Here is a 16,046-nt window from a genome sequence, read left to right on the forward strand (position 1 = left end):
CCCGCCCCGGGACCGCCCCCGGGCCGCGCCGGCCCCCTCCCGGCCCTGCACGACACCACGTGTTGGGGCTGACAACGGCGAGTTTATTGGTTCAGGTACAGCGAGGAGGATTGCAAGCACTTCCAGGACAAATATACAGAGGGGAAGGGGGGGAATAACAAAAGAGAAAACAAAATAAACAAAATACCCCAAAACAAACAAAAAAAAAAGGGGGCAGGATCAGCACAGAACGGGAATAGAGCTAAAAAGGGAACGCTTTTATCTGGGTTATGACAACATACTCCCAAGCAGGAATTGCTTCCTTTCTCCAGTTAAGTTGAGCGGTCTTTCCAATAAAATAAAGAGTGGTGGGGGATGAAGTTAGTGTGCACTTCCCTGGAAAACAAACTCTAATTCATGCCAGTTAAACACTAGAACTAAAAATGTACAAAGAAGCATCAAAGGAGATGAAGTGTTGTTAAAGAGTTACCTTTTCCTCTCTGAACAGTCCAGAAGGAAAACAATGACTACAAATACAGCAGGCAAACTGACTTTCGGGCTGATGGGCATGGGAGAGAGAGAGTGTTGTAAGGAATTCAGTCTCAAGTTGTGCTAAATGCTCTTCGTCCTCTGTATGGCACATTTTGGTCCATGATGGGGATTTGAGACGAACCCTGATTTCTTACAGAAACGTGTAAATATTGTTGCTTTTTTAAAATGCCAGGTGTACTTCCTTCTACAAAGGTTGGGAGAGGTTTATAGGAAGTAGTCTGGGGTACGACGGGTAACATGAGGCTCTCCACGACGAGGTGCTGGGTCAAACTGGAGGCTGCAGGAAAGAAAAAGGCATCACTTACCCTCCTCCACAAGTCATTTTGCAGTCCCACGATAAATACCAGGCTTGCTCTCCGGCTGCTATCGCTCTACTCACCCCAGCTGCTTCCACATAAAACATTCCAAGTCCCAAAACAAGAATTCACGCGAGTTGAAACTCATCAGAGTGACCCAGCAGCCTGCCACTGCTTTCTTGTGGGAGCAGCTCAATGCACAATTGAGACCCCCTCACCCCTATTTACAAAGCTCAGTGCTACCAAAGATTAAAACAAATACATAAATCCATCTGGTTTTACTGTCTCCATCAAGCTTGGACAATAAAGAGATTGAAGTGCAAAGGCTCCAACTCTGCAGACAGCCAGGAAGAGGAGCTTTGAGGAGCTTAACTCATTGCTTATTTTAAGGCACAGCACACATTAATTCCAGAGTGGTGTGAGCTAGCTTTTCATGAAAGAACCCCTTTGGGAATGACCAGCCATTCCTCACAGAGTGGTTAGAAAGAGAGCCCAGCCCAAGCCAGGATACTCACAAGGAATATTTTAAAGTGTCATCTAGTTCCATGATAGCAGCCTGGTTCCCACAGCGGTAGCAGTAATTGGGGGCACTGAAGATGGTAACCACATTCCGGTCGTGGCACCAGTTATAACCCTGCCAGGAAGAGAGCGAAAAAGAAAAGGTCTCTGTTAAACCTCAGCCCATCCAAAGTTCCTCTTCAGGCCTGAAACTCTCCGAGGCACTTGTGAAACTGAAGATTTCTTGAAGTATTTCCAACTGACTTAGTTTTGTTTCAAAATATGTGCTTTACTGCAAAAAGCAGCAGCAGGTACCTGGAAAACCAGCTTCAAGTACGCTACAGGAGATCATTCGCTCCTCACTTGTAAATTATGGATTGTACCACAAAAAACCCTTGGGACTTTTAGGGGTGCCTTCAGCTTTCATCCACCACAAGTGACAATTTGCCTGCTGAATGCCAGTGACTTCTGACACACGCTTCTGCTTAAGGGATCTACCTGCACTAGATTCTAAAAAGGCATCTGCTCCATTGACCCACCTGGCATTTTTCCAGCAAGACATCCAAGAATAGCCTGTGGACAGCCAAAAATGGCATAATCCCTGTCACATCTGACTGCCGAGTACTACGGGACAGGCTGTCAGATGCAGCAGCAGTCAAAGCAAGAGCAGCCAGCGTGTAAGAAGATTATTCCTGCCACAAACGGGGTGTGATACGGTCCCTTTGGCAATTCACTTGGAGGGGGAAATTTGCTTGGAAAGGGCACAAGATGCCCTTATTTAGGCTGCAGGTGAAAGCATGTGATTTTATGTTGTTTATCATTTTCACATAACTAGAGCCTCTCTTTGGTACTGACCTGCTTAAGATTTAGGTGTTAACCAACCCGTGAGTGGAAGGTGTCCCAGTGGAGACCTCCACGGGCCCCTGTTTTGTTAGCCCTGGCTAGCAGAGTGCTTGCCCTACCTCCATGACCAGCTGGTGAGCGCGGGAGACCAGTGTGAGACCATTGGCGTGGTTGAAGGTTTCGGAAATATCCTGTCCGAAGGTGTAGCCAGCACCACGTGGAGAAATGCCCCAGCCGCCACGGTCATCCGGATCCGACCACAACAGATCACACATCGGACCCTTGGGAAAGATTCAGAGTTCTTTGTCAGATCACTGGGAAGATGCTTAAACATGGTTTATTTACACTAACAAGACTGCCAGCACGTCCTTCTCGGCACAAGGCACGCGAGGAGTTTACTGAACACACATCTGCGAGCCCCAGCCACTCCCAACACTAAGTCCAGCTGCCCCAGGAGCTCCAAGTGTGGTTTTTCAGTCCAGATTTCAGGCCCCAGGAAGCGATAACAAGGTGAAACACCTGTTGAAAAGGATGGACTAGATGGGGAGGAAGGATGGGGACACAGTGTGGCTTCACACGGTGGCTGTCAGTTCACAACCACATCTGTGATGAGGCTGAAGATAGCAGACACCTTCCTCTGCCAAATCCTGCTCTTGGGAGTCAGACTGAAAGCACAAAAACCCCCGTGATTCTGGGGGAAACAGCTGAGAAACCCCCACAGCTCTCCTTTTGTAGGCTGCTGTAATCAGAGCACGCTGACTTGTGTGTGTTTTGCCCAAATGTTCATCTGCTCTAACTCTTGGAAAGGCCATAATCCAAGAGTAATCATGTGTTTAAAGGGATTGCAATGTGAAGATATATTTGCATTTTCCGTACATTTCTGAAGCATTTCCTTTCCTATTACCTCGTGTGGAACTTCCTGCAGGCGGTCCAGAGCCCTGATATGATCCAGTGTATCTATGGATGGAGAGAGGCCACCATGGAGGCAGAATATCTGTTCCAGAAAAAAAAAAAGAGCAATCCATTAAGTGCATATTGTTAAGGGAAGAATGATCTCCACCCCAGCTGCGTTTAACTCTGTTAACACTCACTTACAACTCCAGCCATCTCGCCCCCGGATCACAAGTTAAGGGAGCTTGTCTGGGACTGTTCATGTGGATGTCAGACAACACAGCCTGCAGACATCTATGGAAGGGAGGGTTTTCCTTATCCCAGGCTTACCTGGCCATCTACTAGAGCTGTGAGTGGAAGGTAATCAAACAGGTCTGTGAAGTACTTCCAGACGTTGGCGTTGCCGTACTTGCGCAGGCACTCGTCATAGAAGCCGTAGACTTGTGTGATTTGCCTGCTCTCGTGGTTGCCCCTCAGTATCGTGATGCGCTCCGGGTACCGCACCTGGGGACGGAGAAAACGCTTCCTTAGCACAGGGATGGAAAGAAACAGTAATGGAATACCACAAACAGCAGACAAGCACTCTGCTCCCAGCACGTGTCCACTGACAAGGATCAATTTACACCCGTTACACTCAAGCCAACAGCAGCGTCACGGGAGGAGCAAATTGTGCTGGAGAAAATTGTTCCCAGCTCCTGAGTTTTGGCCCAAATCTCTCAAGCCGTACCTTCAACGCCACCAGGAGAGTCACTGTCTCCACTGAGTAATAGCCTCTGTCCACGTAGTCTCCCATGAACAGGTAGTTTGTGTCTGGAGACTTCCCACCGATCCTGAAGAGTTCCATAAGGTCGTGGAACTGCCCGTGGACATCTCCACAGACGGTGACGGGGCAGCGTACCTCTTGCACATTTGATTCCTTTGTAAGGATTTCTTTAGCCTGGCAAGAAAAACACATTTAGGACAAACAGGTAGGAAGCTCCTCCAGAAGCAGGTGATGTTATTCCACTGCATTCTCGCTGGAAACCCAGTTTCATCCCTGCTGCTCAAGCTGACCACTGGAAAACAGTTTGGTGGGTGAGCACAGACAAGGGGTGTTACCCAAATCCCAGGGCACGGAGATGAGCAGGTTTACTACAGCGAGACCAGATTCCCTTGCCCAGGGCACATGTTGCCTGCCGCAATTCCAATCCTCTTCCAAGCACAACAGTTTAGCAACCTCTACAGGCAACTCACATACAACTGGAAAGCAAAGACAGAGGCAACTGGAACATATGGAGCCACAACCAGCTTCCCTGGCTATACCCAGCTGGCAACGAAACGACCACAGATGGAGGGACGGCACCCCTGGATTTAGTCATCTCTTCTTCCACACCCAGCAGCTCCTCTGCTAATTACAGCCATGCAATGTAGCCTATCTGCATCACCTTATTATCCTTATCAAATACCAGGTTTGTTGTGCTGCCTCCAGCTCACTGACTGATGCTGATCGGCGCTCCAGGCACATCTGAGGCACAGGGAACACCCACAGGACGGCTCCATCTGATCCGAACAAAAGGGCTGGAAGATCACCAGCACTGAGCAGTCACCAGCAGGTGATGATCTGGGTATTCCTTGCCATATCCCTTAGCTGAGGCTCATCCTGTGCTGCCAGGAGGGAGCTGCTTCCCAAGGATACCCTCTGTGGGCTTCCTGAGGATGCCTGCATTCCCACTCCAATGTTTGCTGCCTTGCCTCTTTTAGGAAAAATGTATTTGGAAGAAAGAACTAAACCCCAAGCAGTTTGGACTGCATTCAGCACGTTCTTTGCACAGAACCCAACCCAAGGGATGAGACCCTGATCCTTAAAGTCACATCCTGCCCATGGACTTGGTGACATGGGGTCTGCCTTACACTTCTAACATGACTGGGAACTGCTGAACGTGTTGTATTTGAGTGCAGTAGTAGCACTCGAATTCTGCTCACACATCTCTAAAAGCATTTATAGCGCCTTCTGAGAGCTTCCACCCTCTGGGAGAGACAAATATAAATCCACAAAACAGCTGCTCCATGTGTTCTGACTGTTGCACAAATCAACAGGCAGGGGTTTGTTCCAAGCTGGAGCTCAGCAGGGCTCCTTTTCCACAGGAACAGGGCAAATATGTTCACTTTAAATCAATCCTAGGAAGGGGGCCCAGCCCACGAACTGAAATGCTGGTGCTAGGAGAATCCAGAAGTTTCCCTTGATGAGGAAGGAGGAGCTGGCAGGTGACGAGGAGCAGCTCCTTACGCTGCCAACCAGCTGTTCCCCTGCAGCCCATTTTAGCTCGCCCTGCGGACACTCATCCGTGCACGTGGACAGATCCAGTCTGTCATTTTAACTCTGCAGAGCTGGTTTAGCTCAGGCTCAGGAGTCCCAGTCTGCCCTCACACAATGATTTTCTAATGCAGAACAAGACCTTAAAAATCTTCAGCATCAACAGAAACACCCCAGAAAAGCAGTGACTAACCAGTGCATCTGCCTGCAGTGTGAACGTTGAAATCAAATGACTTAGAATAAAAAGCATTATTACAAAGCAAAAATAAAAACCTCTGATGCAAGCAGGCTGCCTGGCATCATCATCACTTACTTAATCCAGGAGGTTAATAAATAACTATGCCTTAAAGTCAAATTTTAGCTACCTTTGTTGCAGAAAACAGTGACTAATGGTATCAGCTTCCTGTGCATCCGTCCCACTTGTGCTGGATGAAAACCATATCCAGGTCAGGATAAAAAGCAGCAGCTTTTAGATGTTTTTATTAAATAAACCTCCCTCGTATTAAATAAACCAAACCAACGGTTGCCATGTCTGTGCTCAGAGAGACTTTGAAGAGCAGCCTATTTGTTGGCTGTGAGCTTGCCCTTCACCTCAACATTGTGTGCTTTTGAAGAGCCTTGGACAGCAGGGAGACTCCACTCCTTCTGGAACATTCTTTCCCTCAGCTCGGTCTGACCCACAGAGGCTCTTTCTCTAGGACTCTGAAGCCAGGCATGGAATTTGTGATCAAAATTCACCTGCACCTCCATCCCACCAAATGCCACAGACCAAACTATTGTGCCAGCAAGTGGGCTGAGGATATTCTGGAGCTTCTCCAGAACGAGAACCAACCAAGGGAGATGGAAGCCAGAGGGAAGGCAGGGATGGAGCTGTCCCACCCTTCAGGAACAAGGCAGCAGTGACATCCCGGAGCCTCTGCCAAGGTGCTCCCAGAGGTACCTGGGCCAGCACCCCCCAGGATGAGCATCACCAACAGAGAGACGAAACATTCCCAGCCACGACGCAACACAACGCTGGGAAATTCACACAACCGGACCATGCCCCTTCTTACACCTTCAAAGAACAAGGAGAGGAAAGAGAAGCTACAAGGAGAGGGATGGTTATGGAAGGCTGCTTGTTTAACTCACGAGACAGCCTTTGCCTTGCCTTCTTTCATATCCCCTTTCATTATCTTTGTGAAAACCCCTTTTGCCTGGATTAAGCAGGATGGCTCTCAGCTCCCTCACCTGCACCCCAAACGTGCAAGTCCCAGCAGTGATCAGAACGTATCCTTCTATCTTCCTCTGAATTTCTGCAGGATTTGAGCTAATTTTCATTTTAAAGACCAGCAGAACAGGAACAACATTCTCACGCTGAGAGGTGGCACCTCCATCACCGGCATGAAGCACACGGGGCTGCTCAAGCGATGCTGTCACTGGGCAGGTGAAGACAGACTGCCACTCTTACAGGTGCACATTTCAACAGCTTTAAAGAGTGCCAAATCACTTGGCACAGTTCCATCATGTCCAACCCTTCCTTCACCGCTGTCCACTATGCCAGTACTTAAAACTAAGAATGACCCACACAGGCAACTCTGGGATTCTGTTGGGGTTTTTTTCCCCCCACTTCCTTGTGATTTTTTGTTTTAGTACTGAGTTCTTCCACAAACTGAAACCTGAGGCAAGAAGTACTACTGTGCTTGGCCTCTTGGAAATCAGCCCCAAAAACAGGGGTGCTAGGAAAGTGTTTTGGAGGAAAGGATTTCTCCAAGTATTATTTCAAGGAAACCAACTAAACCAGCTTTGTGGCAGGGCTGCACACCCCGAGGTTTTTGTAAGCTCCTCTCCTGGGTGACACAACCACTCCCCAAAACTTAAACAAGCCAAGTCAGAGCACGGCACAGTGTTTCCTTCATGCCCCAGTCGTTTCCAACAGTTTCCAGCAGCCTGGAAGAACGAGGTGCTGTGACAGATGACACACCTACCTGTCACCTGCAGGACAAACACCCTCCCCACCTCCAGCTGAGCTTTCCTATCCAGCTTCTCCCTATTTCCTGCGTGTTCAGCCACAGTCTGCTGGCATCGTCCTCCAGCTTCCCAAAACACAGCAGCCACAACTCCAGCTTCTCAAACAGCCACAGCTCCCTCACAACTGATGGAGCTCTGGAGAAAAGAGGCACAAAACAGATGCACAGCCCCAGCATGGGATTAAAAAAATGGAAAAGGGGGGAAGAAAACAGAAACTGTGGGGAGGTTAGGTAGATGTCAGGATCACTGCTGGAAACATCTGCCAAGGAAAATCTGCACTTGGTCACAGACTGCAGTGTTAAGGGAGGGTTCACACAGACCTATGGGACTGCTCAGACAACACCCAGCACAAGTCTAAGGATCTTTCTCCTGATGGGAAAAAAAGGCTCTTGCCAGCTTCCACTAAACAAATCCAAGCAGGCATTTGCCAAGGACTGTCCGAACCACAGTCCGGAATAGCAGACAGTGTCCTTTATGCGACCAGTCCTCCTTCTATTTTGGTCCCCCTCAGCAGGCTGCGAGCCTCTGTTTGGGTCTCACTTCTGCCCCCTCTGCTTCCCGAGATCCCACCTAGGAAGTTCAAGAGGGTTTCCTCACTGACTTGGAATTGATTTTCCAGCGTGTGGCTCCTCCATGTTGTCTAGGATACCAGGACGTGAGACACGCCACAGGCAGCACCCCGGTCTCCCCGTGCTGGATACCCCAGAGGCAGCATCCTGGTCACCCAATGCCCAATCTCATAAGAACTACCTCAGTCATCCCGTGCCGGATATCCCACAGGCACCACCCGCCCTCCCAACGCCAAATATCCCACAAGCACCACCCGCTCTCCCAGTGCCTGATATCCCACCAGTCGCATCCCCGTCTCCCAAAACCCCATATCCCACAGCCACCAGCCCGCTCTCCCAACGCCCGGTATTCCACAGGCACCACTCCGCCTCCCAATGCCCGATATCCCACCGGCCACAACCCCGTCTCGCAATGCCGGAGATGCCACGGGCACCACCCCGCCCTCCCAACGTCCGGGCCCCGCACTCACCTTCTCGCAGAGGCTGCGGACCTGGCTCTCGCTCAGCTGCCGGCACTCGTTCAGCTGCTCGATCCACTGGTCCAGCTCCTTGGCAAAGCCCTTCTCCTCCATGACGGGGGGGCCGGGCGGGCCCCCCGAGGCCCGGGCCCGCCTGTGGGTGCCGGCGGCGGCGGCCGGGGACGCGCGGCCCGCTCGGCTCTGCTCCGCTCCGCGTAATGGCGGCGCCCCCCGCCTGCCGCGGCTGCTGCGCACTTCCGGCCACGCCCACCACCGCGTGCGGCGCGCGCCGGCGCTTCCGGCGCGCCGCGTCTGCCTCAGAGCCACGCCCCCCCCGGGCTCGCGCCCCGGCGGCCCCACCCCCCTCAGGCCGCCCTGAGGCCGTGGCGGCTCCGCAGCCCAAGGGCGCCTGACGCAACCTGCGCTCTTTTCTCCAAGGAAAAATAAATAAAATGCTCTTTTCTCGGCAAGGAAAAAGGATAAAATCACAGGCTTTTGCAGCCGCTCGGGGTGTCGAGTCCCAAGCGTTGGCAGCAGGGCCCGGGAATGAAACAATCCCTGTCTGCCTTTCAGTAAATGTGCGTTTTTAATTCCTTTCACCATATTCCTGTGAAATATTGTGGAGCAATACTCAGAACTGGAGCACGTATACCATGATGTACCAAATACGACACACGGTTAGTGAATACAAGCAGTAAAAATTAATACATTTCCTTGCAATCTGGCACTCTATTCATCTCGCTCTCAGCTAAATTGTGGCAGACCTGCACAAATTTCTACCCACTGCTCGTTATTTATCTCCCGCAATTTCGGACTTGCTCTACTGTCTCCTCTGTACCAAAATGGAGTAATAATATCGTGATAACGATGCAATAACTGAGGCTATGACACTGCTACGGTCTGAAGTGCTGCGTACATTCCAGGTCTGAGTGCCCAGCCCAGGCAGCAAGGACTGGGATTTTAGGAGACGACTGAGGGAAAACTTTCCTAGGATTTTTAGCAGGATAAAATAGATCAAGTCCATGTGGTATGTTTTTTCATGTCAGATGAGAAGGCTGAGGTTTGCTGAGGAGCTACTCAGGCTGTTCCACCAGGAACGCTGACACCGGTCACAGTTCCCTTAATCTCTGCTGGGTAAAGCAGATGGACTTGTGGACTTCACCCTGAAGTGAGGGAAAAAACTAAAGGATTCAAACCATCACATCCCCAAAGTGAATTTTCCAACTAAAAATACAGCTAGCAAAGTAAAAGAGAGCAATTTATATAAAATGTAACTTTGTAGCTACTGTTGTAGATGACAATCGCTCAGCATTCCTGTTCCCAAGAAAGATAGCTGCCAGGAACTGTTCCCACTCCTCTGGCCATTTTATTTGCTGATTTGTTTTCCAGAAGATTATTTTTAACCATATTGCCCATGTTTGTGACACTGCATCAAAGAACAGCCATGGGAAAAGGCAAACCCTGCCTCATGGCAGTGGACCATAAATCTTCCCACCCCAGAGCTTCCCAAGGACAGCATGCACTCCGTGCCTTCAGAAGCGTAAGGGAGAGCAGCATCCCCCATAAAAATCATCCCTGGCTTGTCAAAAATGACCCAAAAAAGGGCATCCCGAGCCTCAGGAGGTCAGCCTTAAAACAAATGCTGAGCAGCTTTTATTCATCTTTCAATTTTTTGAGGTTTCTTCGTAATCTAATTCAAGGAAACAAAGTACGGACATGTGGACACGCACGCTTTGGTGGTAAGTTTCTATTTACTGACTCCTTGCCACCATTAAAATGTTTAATAGGAAAACCTTCAATGGAAAGCTCGAGCTGAGATATTTCTCTTGGCTCCTTGTCAGAAATAAAGAGGTTTCTGAGGTATCGATCCGATGGCAGATCCTCGCTAAGGACCAGCAAAAGCTCGCACCTACAGCTGTGCAGCCTGAGCCAGGCCCAGCCTCAGAGCAACACAACGTGGTTTATTTGAAAGAGGGAGCTCTTGGGATGAGCTCTGGATTTTCCTGCAAAGGAGTGGCAGGGACAGAGCCTGCGGAATCTCCCGGCAGCAGTGGGGGACATTCATCAGGCTCCCTGGCACGGAAAACTGACAAGCCTCACTGAGAGGGAATTAATGAAGGCAGGATTTTCCACCACCTTCTCTAAAATCTCATCATTTCTGTGCTAGGACCTTCTAAAAAGGCAATGCTGCTGAAGTGGCATAAAAGGCCACTTTATTAAAAAATACATTAATGTTGGCTGTGTAACATTAACCACCCCCCCCCCCCCCCGGGATATCTTGCTTTCTTATTTTTGTGATTTTTCAACTGAAACTTGGCTTTTTAGGGTGTGATACAATACACAAGAGAAAAAGCAGAGAAAAATTACTCACGGCCACCACTGCCTATGGAAGGTATTATCCACTGCTTCCCAAAGAATGCTGGATTCCTAACGGTACACCTGTGTTTTAGAGAGGGGAAAAAACCACCCCCATAGTGAATAAATAAAATAAATCAGTGAAGTTCTTCCTTCTGCCAGCAGCTGAGGGTGCACAAACCCAGCGGGAGCTGCTCCAAGGGCACCTGACGCCCCGTGAGGGTGCAAGGGAGCACCGGACTGCTCAGGGCCACGAGGACACTGATCCCTAAAACACATTTTGGGGTGCTGACACAGCATTTTTGAAGCAGATGGGAGGCAGACATACCTGGCAGCACCCTCCGTGAAGCCTGGATTCTTTTTCCCAGTGTCTCCCCACAGGATTCATCTCCCTCCTTCCTGGTTGTGGCATCTATTGCCATAGGCAGCACTGCTCATACTGTGAGGAGCAGCAGGAAACATTATAAAACCTTGATAAACTGGGAAAAAAAAGCCAGAGAGAGGTCAAGAGGGGAGGAAAGAGGCAAAGAGAGGGGGAACGCTGCCAGGAGAAGGGGGATGAATCTCTGAAAATGGACTCTGTTGCCGTAACATATGCACAGGGATGGACTCCGAAAGAAAGGAGAGCGACCAAACCCTCACAAGGATCCTCCTGAAATGTTCCTCTCAGATACACATGCATCTTTTAGGGAATATAAAATGCCCTCCTGCAGCAGCCTGCAACAATTTTAATCCCCAAATAGCTGTTTTGGGGAGGGGGATGAACCTCAAAACCTGCGAGCCTTGCACCAGGTTTTGTTAGCAAACGCAGGCGAATCTGGAATATTTGCTTATTCCTTTCATTGAACCTCCTGGCTGATTTGATTACTTCCCTGGAAACGCATGTGCAAATCAGTTTTCCAGCCTTTTGAGGGCACTGCCTTCCGCCGCGATGTCTCCAGTGACTGATGCCAACGTCTTGCTAATGCAATGTGCAGGAAGAGCCGGCGTTGGATGCCGACGCCGATGCCCAGAGCTCTCGGCCGCTCGCAGCCATAAATCCCTCCGTTCCCAAATGCAAAACACTGCTGTCAGAAATGCCTCACCCTGAAAAAATGTGTTAGCAACAATTCAATCTCTCAAATTAAGCAGGCCGAGACACGGCCATTCTTCTGCCATGCACTTACCCGGATAGAAGGATCCGATGATGGAAGACTGGGGGAGAAAAGGGCATCATCAAATTGAAAAGCCCCAGGGAGATGAATGGGAGATAACGGAGGGAAAAACATTTAGAGCCTGAAATGATTCCCCCTCCTGGAAAAACCTCCTTCTCGCCTCCCTGGGAAGCGCTCAAAGGAGACCTGTGGTGCAGGCATCTTCGAGCAGGGATAAATCTGATGGTAAGAATCCGAGCAGACAGTTAAGACTACACAAGTAAGCAAATTTATTTGAAGACAGAACAAATATCGTGGCAAACAACAATATGCAAATTCAGTTGAGAACAGGGGTAAATATCAGACTTTGTTTTCAAATCGATATAAAATATAGTCAGATTTCATTTTGTCCAAAAAGCAGCTCGCATCGGGATGGGGGGGGTTGGAGGGGATGGCCCTGTTCATGCCATCTGAGGTGTGTGTCACCTGGAAAACCTCAGGCTCAGGAGGTGGCTCCTCTGCCAGCGGAGATGAGCGATGCTGGGAGGAGATGGAGGCGCCTTTGGGACTCTAGATTTCTACCTCGATTCTCCTTAAAAGCCAATTTTTGCCACAAAGCAAGGGGCGGGTTCATCCCCTCCAAGACCTCAGTGCCCACCCCCCTATGTTTGGATCATGCAGTCACGGGGCTCCTGGTTGCTTTTTAGGGTTGGGCATCTTTGAAGGCACCTGCACCTCCTCTTCCTCAGTGGCTCCTGATGGATCAACCTCCCGTGGCTGAGCTGAAAAGCCAGCGAGGGAGCAGCTCACCTCGGATGCCAGAGGAGTGAACAGGACAAAATCCCCTCCCAGAGTGAAGGTGCTGGCGGGCTGCTTTCCAGAAAAACCATCCCAAAATAAAAGCAGACATAGAAAACATTAGATTGTCAATGAGGCTTTGAAACAAATTCAAGTTTATCCTTAATTTTTCTCGTATGTGTGTGTGTGTGTGAGACTTCATACAAACAGACAAGAAAGACGTGGTGAACTTCAAGCTCTGGACAGGCATGTGGTCAGTCAGTGTCCGCAGAAGCACCATGGGATACGGAGGAGTTAGCACCAGAGAGTTTGGAGGACCTAACTGAGCACATGCGTCCTTTGGGAAACATGGGGATGCCGTAGGAATGGGCAGTGGGGAGACATGGAACAGTCCATTAGAAACAATACAAGGCAATTCATGAGTTTTCATACAGTACAATACAGTCACTGATCAATTAACCCTTTCAGTACAGTACATGACAAGTAACACTTTGCACCCTGTTAGCACTAGGAAAGGAGGGCTTGGGCTGGAGAGGGGTGGCTGGTGGGCTATCCCTTCCTGCCACTGGATTTTAGGGACTGTGGATTGCTTCAGCTGTTTTCCCACCCCAGCTCAGACAGCCCGACCCCAGCCTGGCTCCTGGGGGGATGCACTGGTGGAACGCAATGCCACCAGTCCATCCACCCACAGCGAGGGCTGCACCCAAATCACAGAATCCTAGAATCCCAGAATGGAAGGGACCTTACAGATCATCCAGTTCCACCCTCCCTGCCATGGGCAGGGACACCTTTCACCAGACCAAGTTGCAAAATCGTCCTGGTTTGGCCATGGGGATGGGAGAGCCACCCTGCTCTGCCCCGTGCCAGCCACCGAACCGATGAGAAAACATCCAGTTTAAGTTCCACCGGGCCGATTCTGGTGCTGAAACATGGAGAAAAGGGTTCAGAGGCTGCGTTCAGACAGCCTCGAGCCAAACCTGCTTCTTCCCTCAGGCGTAGTGAGAACAGGGTCCATTGGAAAAGTGCTAAATTACAGTACATTGGCATTTCCATATGTCAACTATTGAACAGCAAAACAGATTGTTTGAAAACAGAATCAGTATCGTACAGTAAGTTCACACTTAATTCTTCACCGTTTCTACACTTGTAACACATGCATTTTATTTCCATTAGTTTAATGCCAGTAGGACCAACATCCTCCAGAACAATGATCTAACATTAAACAAAACTTCCTAAGGAAAATATTAAGCATCACATAAAGTTTCAGGAAAAACCTGTTAATTAGCATCACAAGGTACTCAGATTTACATTTAGGAGTTTTCATGCCGTGACTTTAAAACACCTTTTGGTTAATATCCTGGGGGGCAGGGGGAAACAAACCCAAAAAAACCCAAACCAAACCCCAAAAAAGAAAAAATTAAAAAAGAAATGTTTCAGGAAAGAATATATTTCTCTATGTGTGTACACACCCAGGGAGACAAGCACGAACACGCGTGCATGGGTGTGTGCACAATCTTGTTTCGATAAACTCGACTCATTTCAAGGGCATTTTCATGGGTCCAAAAAGACTTTCAAGGAAACGAACTCTAAACTACTGAAGCAAATTAAAAAGTCTCTCTTGGAGGAACAGAAAAGGTTGGTAAAACATCGCCTGTGTGCTGTTACAATGCGCTTTCCATGAGCTATCTGAAAACCCAAACAACTAAAAATCCTTGTTTTCCACCCAGAAGGCCCTTCCAAAGCCAGGGGTACTGTGCTAGGAGTTGCATTCAGGCCCCAAGTGTGATGGCCAGGAGAAAACACTTAATTCTACCTTCCCAAAGGATGAGATGCCATCTCCAAGGGGCAAAAAACTACACCTGAGGGGGAAAATAAGACCAAAAGACCTGTTCCACATTCCCCTTTCTCCCAAGCTTAATTTTCATGGACTCAGTGAGACTGGTGGGCTCGCTGGGGGGGAGATTTTCCAAATGGTTTGCCCTTATCCTGGTGACAGTGAGCAGGATGTGGGCTCTGAGTCACCGAGCTACTTTCTGAAGAGGCTGTTTCCTCAGCCATTATAATTTTGGGGGCTCAGATAGAGCAGCAGCATTGCCCGGTGCTATTTCTTTAAAGCTAAACTTGCAGGATAACTTGGGGGGGGCAGGAAGAGAAGAAACCAAACCAACCCAAAATGTGGAATTCTATCTATATTTTAACATCTGGTGATAGAGGGTGTAAAAGCATAATACTTGGGGTTACTCAAGATTTGGGGGTTTTAACCATCTTCAGTACCCACTGAATATTCAAGCCCCTGAAGGTCTGTTGAAGAAGGAAGCCAAGAAAACCAGCCACTAAAACTGGAGTTGTTTAGGAAAACTCCTCCATCTGCTGCAACAAGGAAACCCAGTACACCCATTTCTTTTTGTTGCTGAAGGTTATTTCCATGATGGCCCCTTGCTAGCAGTGAAGGAGAAGACCTAATTCCCTTCTCTGCATTCACACTGATCATGCCGTACTGGCAGGGTTTATCCATCAAGCATGACTGGGGAGAAACTCCCATCACGGAGGATTGCCAGAGAAAGATTTGGATTGACTATGGGCTCATCAAGGATGATGAGCAGCAGTCCCAAGTGCGGATACCCCGGTGTGAAGGAAACACAGGGCTCTCACGCCCACCATGATTTATTTGCTGCTGTGGAAAACCCACAAGGGCTTTTAAAGAAGCACAACACCACCATCTGGTTGAGAGTGGGTGGTTTGGGACATCAAAACCCGGATTATTAAGCATCCCAGGGATCACCATCCTATTTCGAATCCTAGAGATTTCTGACTATGTTTCCTACTAACTCTACCCTGCTGCTTTCTTGCTGGCGAGGGTGCTCTGATCCCTGGCCTTCCATACGGAAATACCACAGGAATTTAACAGGAATAGCAAGCACATTTGAACTGCCTCTGAGCACGAGAGCTGATCAACTCCTGACAATGCTTTTGAAATTCAGCAGCAAACCCCAGGGTTATTATGCTCCATCTTCTAAATCGTCTGTAAATCTTTATTTACTTAAAAATACCTTTTGCAATTGAAGCCCACGACCAATCCCAATAGCACTTCCAGTGCAGGCACAATGATGGCTTTTATTGCAGTGGCTTGAGCGCAGCCTTTATTGGTACCAGGATCTCAGACTGGTTTGAACTGGGCTGTCCCATGGACTCACTGGGGTCTCGCACCAGACACAAGAGTGTCTGCCCTACGCCTCTCACTGCACTCAGTTCCAGGTGTCAAGGAGATGATCTTGCACTATCCCGATCCCTTCTGAGACTTCTCCTGTATCTTTGGTGTTTTTAAAAGCCATGTGCTCAGGTCTCCGGGCGACCTCGAAGTTTACAACAACCAC

General features: G+C 49.1%; 1 protein-coding gene across 1 annotated transcript; it reads right to left on the reverse strand.

Annotated features, from left to right (window-relative positions):
* Positions 1-62: 62 nt before the first annotated feature.
* Positions 63-8,628, reverse strand: PPP2CB (protein phosphatase 2 catalytic subunit beta). Its single transcript, XM_082281218.1, has 7 exons — positions 8,399-8,628; positions 3,787-3,996; positions 3,390-3,563; positions 3,073-3,162; positions 2,288-2,449; positions 1,343-1,461; positions 63-808 (listed from the first exon to the last, which is right to left on the reverse strand). The coding sequence occupies exons 1-7, from the start codon at positions 8,498-8,500 to the stop codon at positions 736-738; spliced, it is 930 nt and encodes a 309-aa protein (XP_082137344.1). The 5' UTR covers positions 8,501-8,628; the 3' UTR covers positions 63-735.
* Between the last annotated feature and the right edge of the window lie 7,418 nt (positions 8,629-16,046).

Source organism: Coloeus monedula (assembly GCF_965178545.1).
Source record: "Coloeus monedula genome assembly, chromosome: 5".
NCBI classification, from domain to species: Eukaryota; Metazoa; Chordata; class Aves; order Passeriformes; family Corvidae; genus Coloeus; species Coloeus monedula.

Excerpts from the sequence above, each read along its gene's own strand:
- PPP2CB (XM_082281218.1), bottom strand. The coding sequence starts at position 8,500 with ATGGAGGAGAAGGGCTTTGCCAAGGAGCTGGACCAGTGGATCGAGCAG. Across the intron at positions 3,564-3,786 it reads CTCTCCTGGTGGCGTTGAAG|GTGCGGTACCCGGAGCGCAT; the intron begins GTACGGCTTGAG and ends CTCCGTCCCCAG. Across the intron at positions 3,163-3,389 it reads CAGCTCTAGTAGATGGCCAG|ATATTCTGCCTCCATGGTGG; the intron begins GTAAGCCTGGGA and ends TTTCTGGAACAG.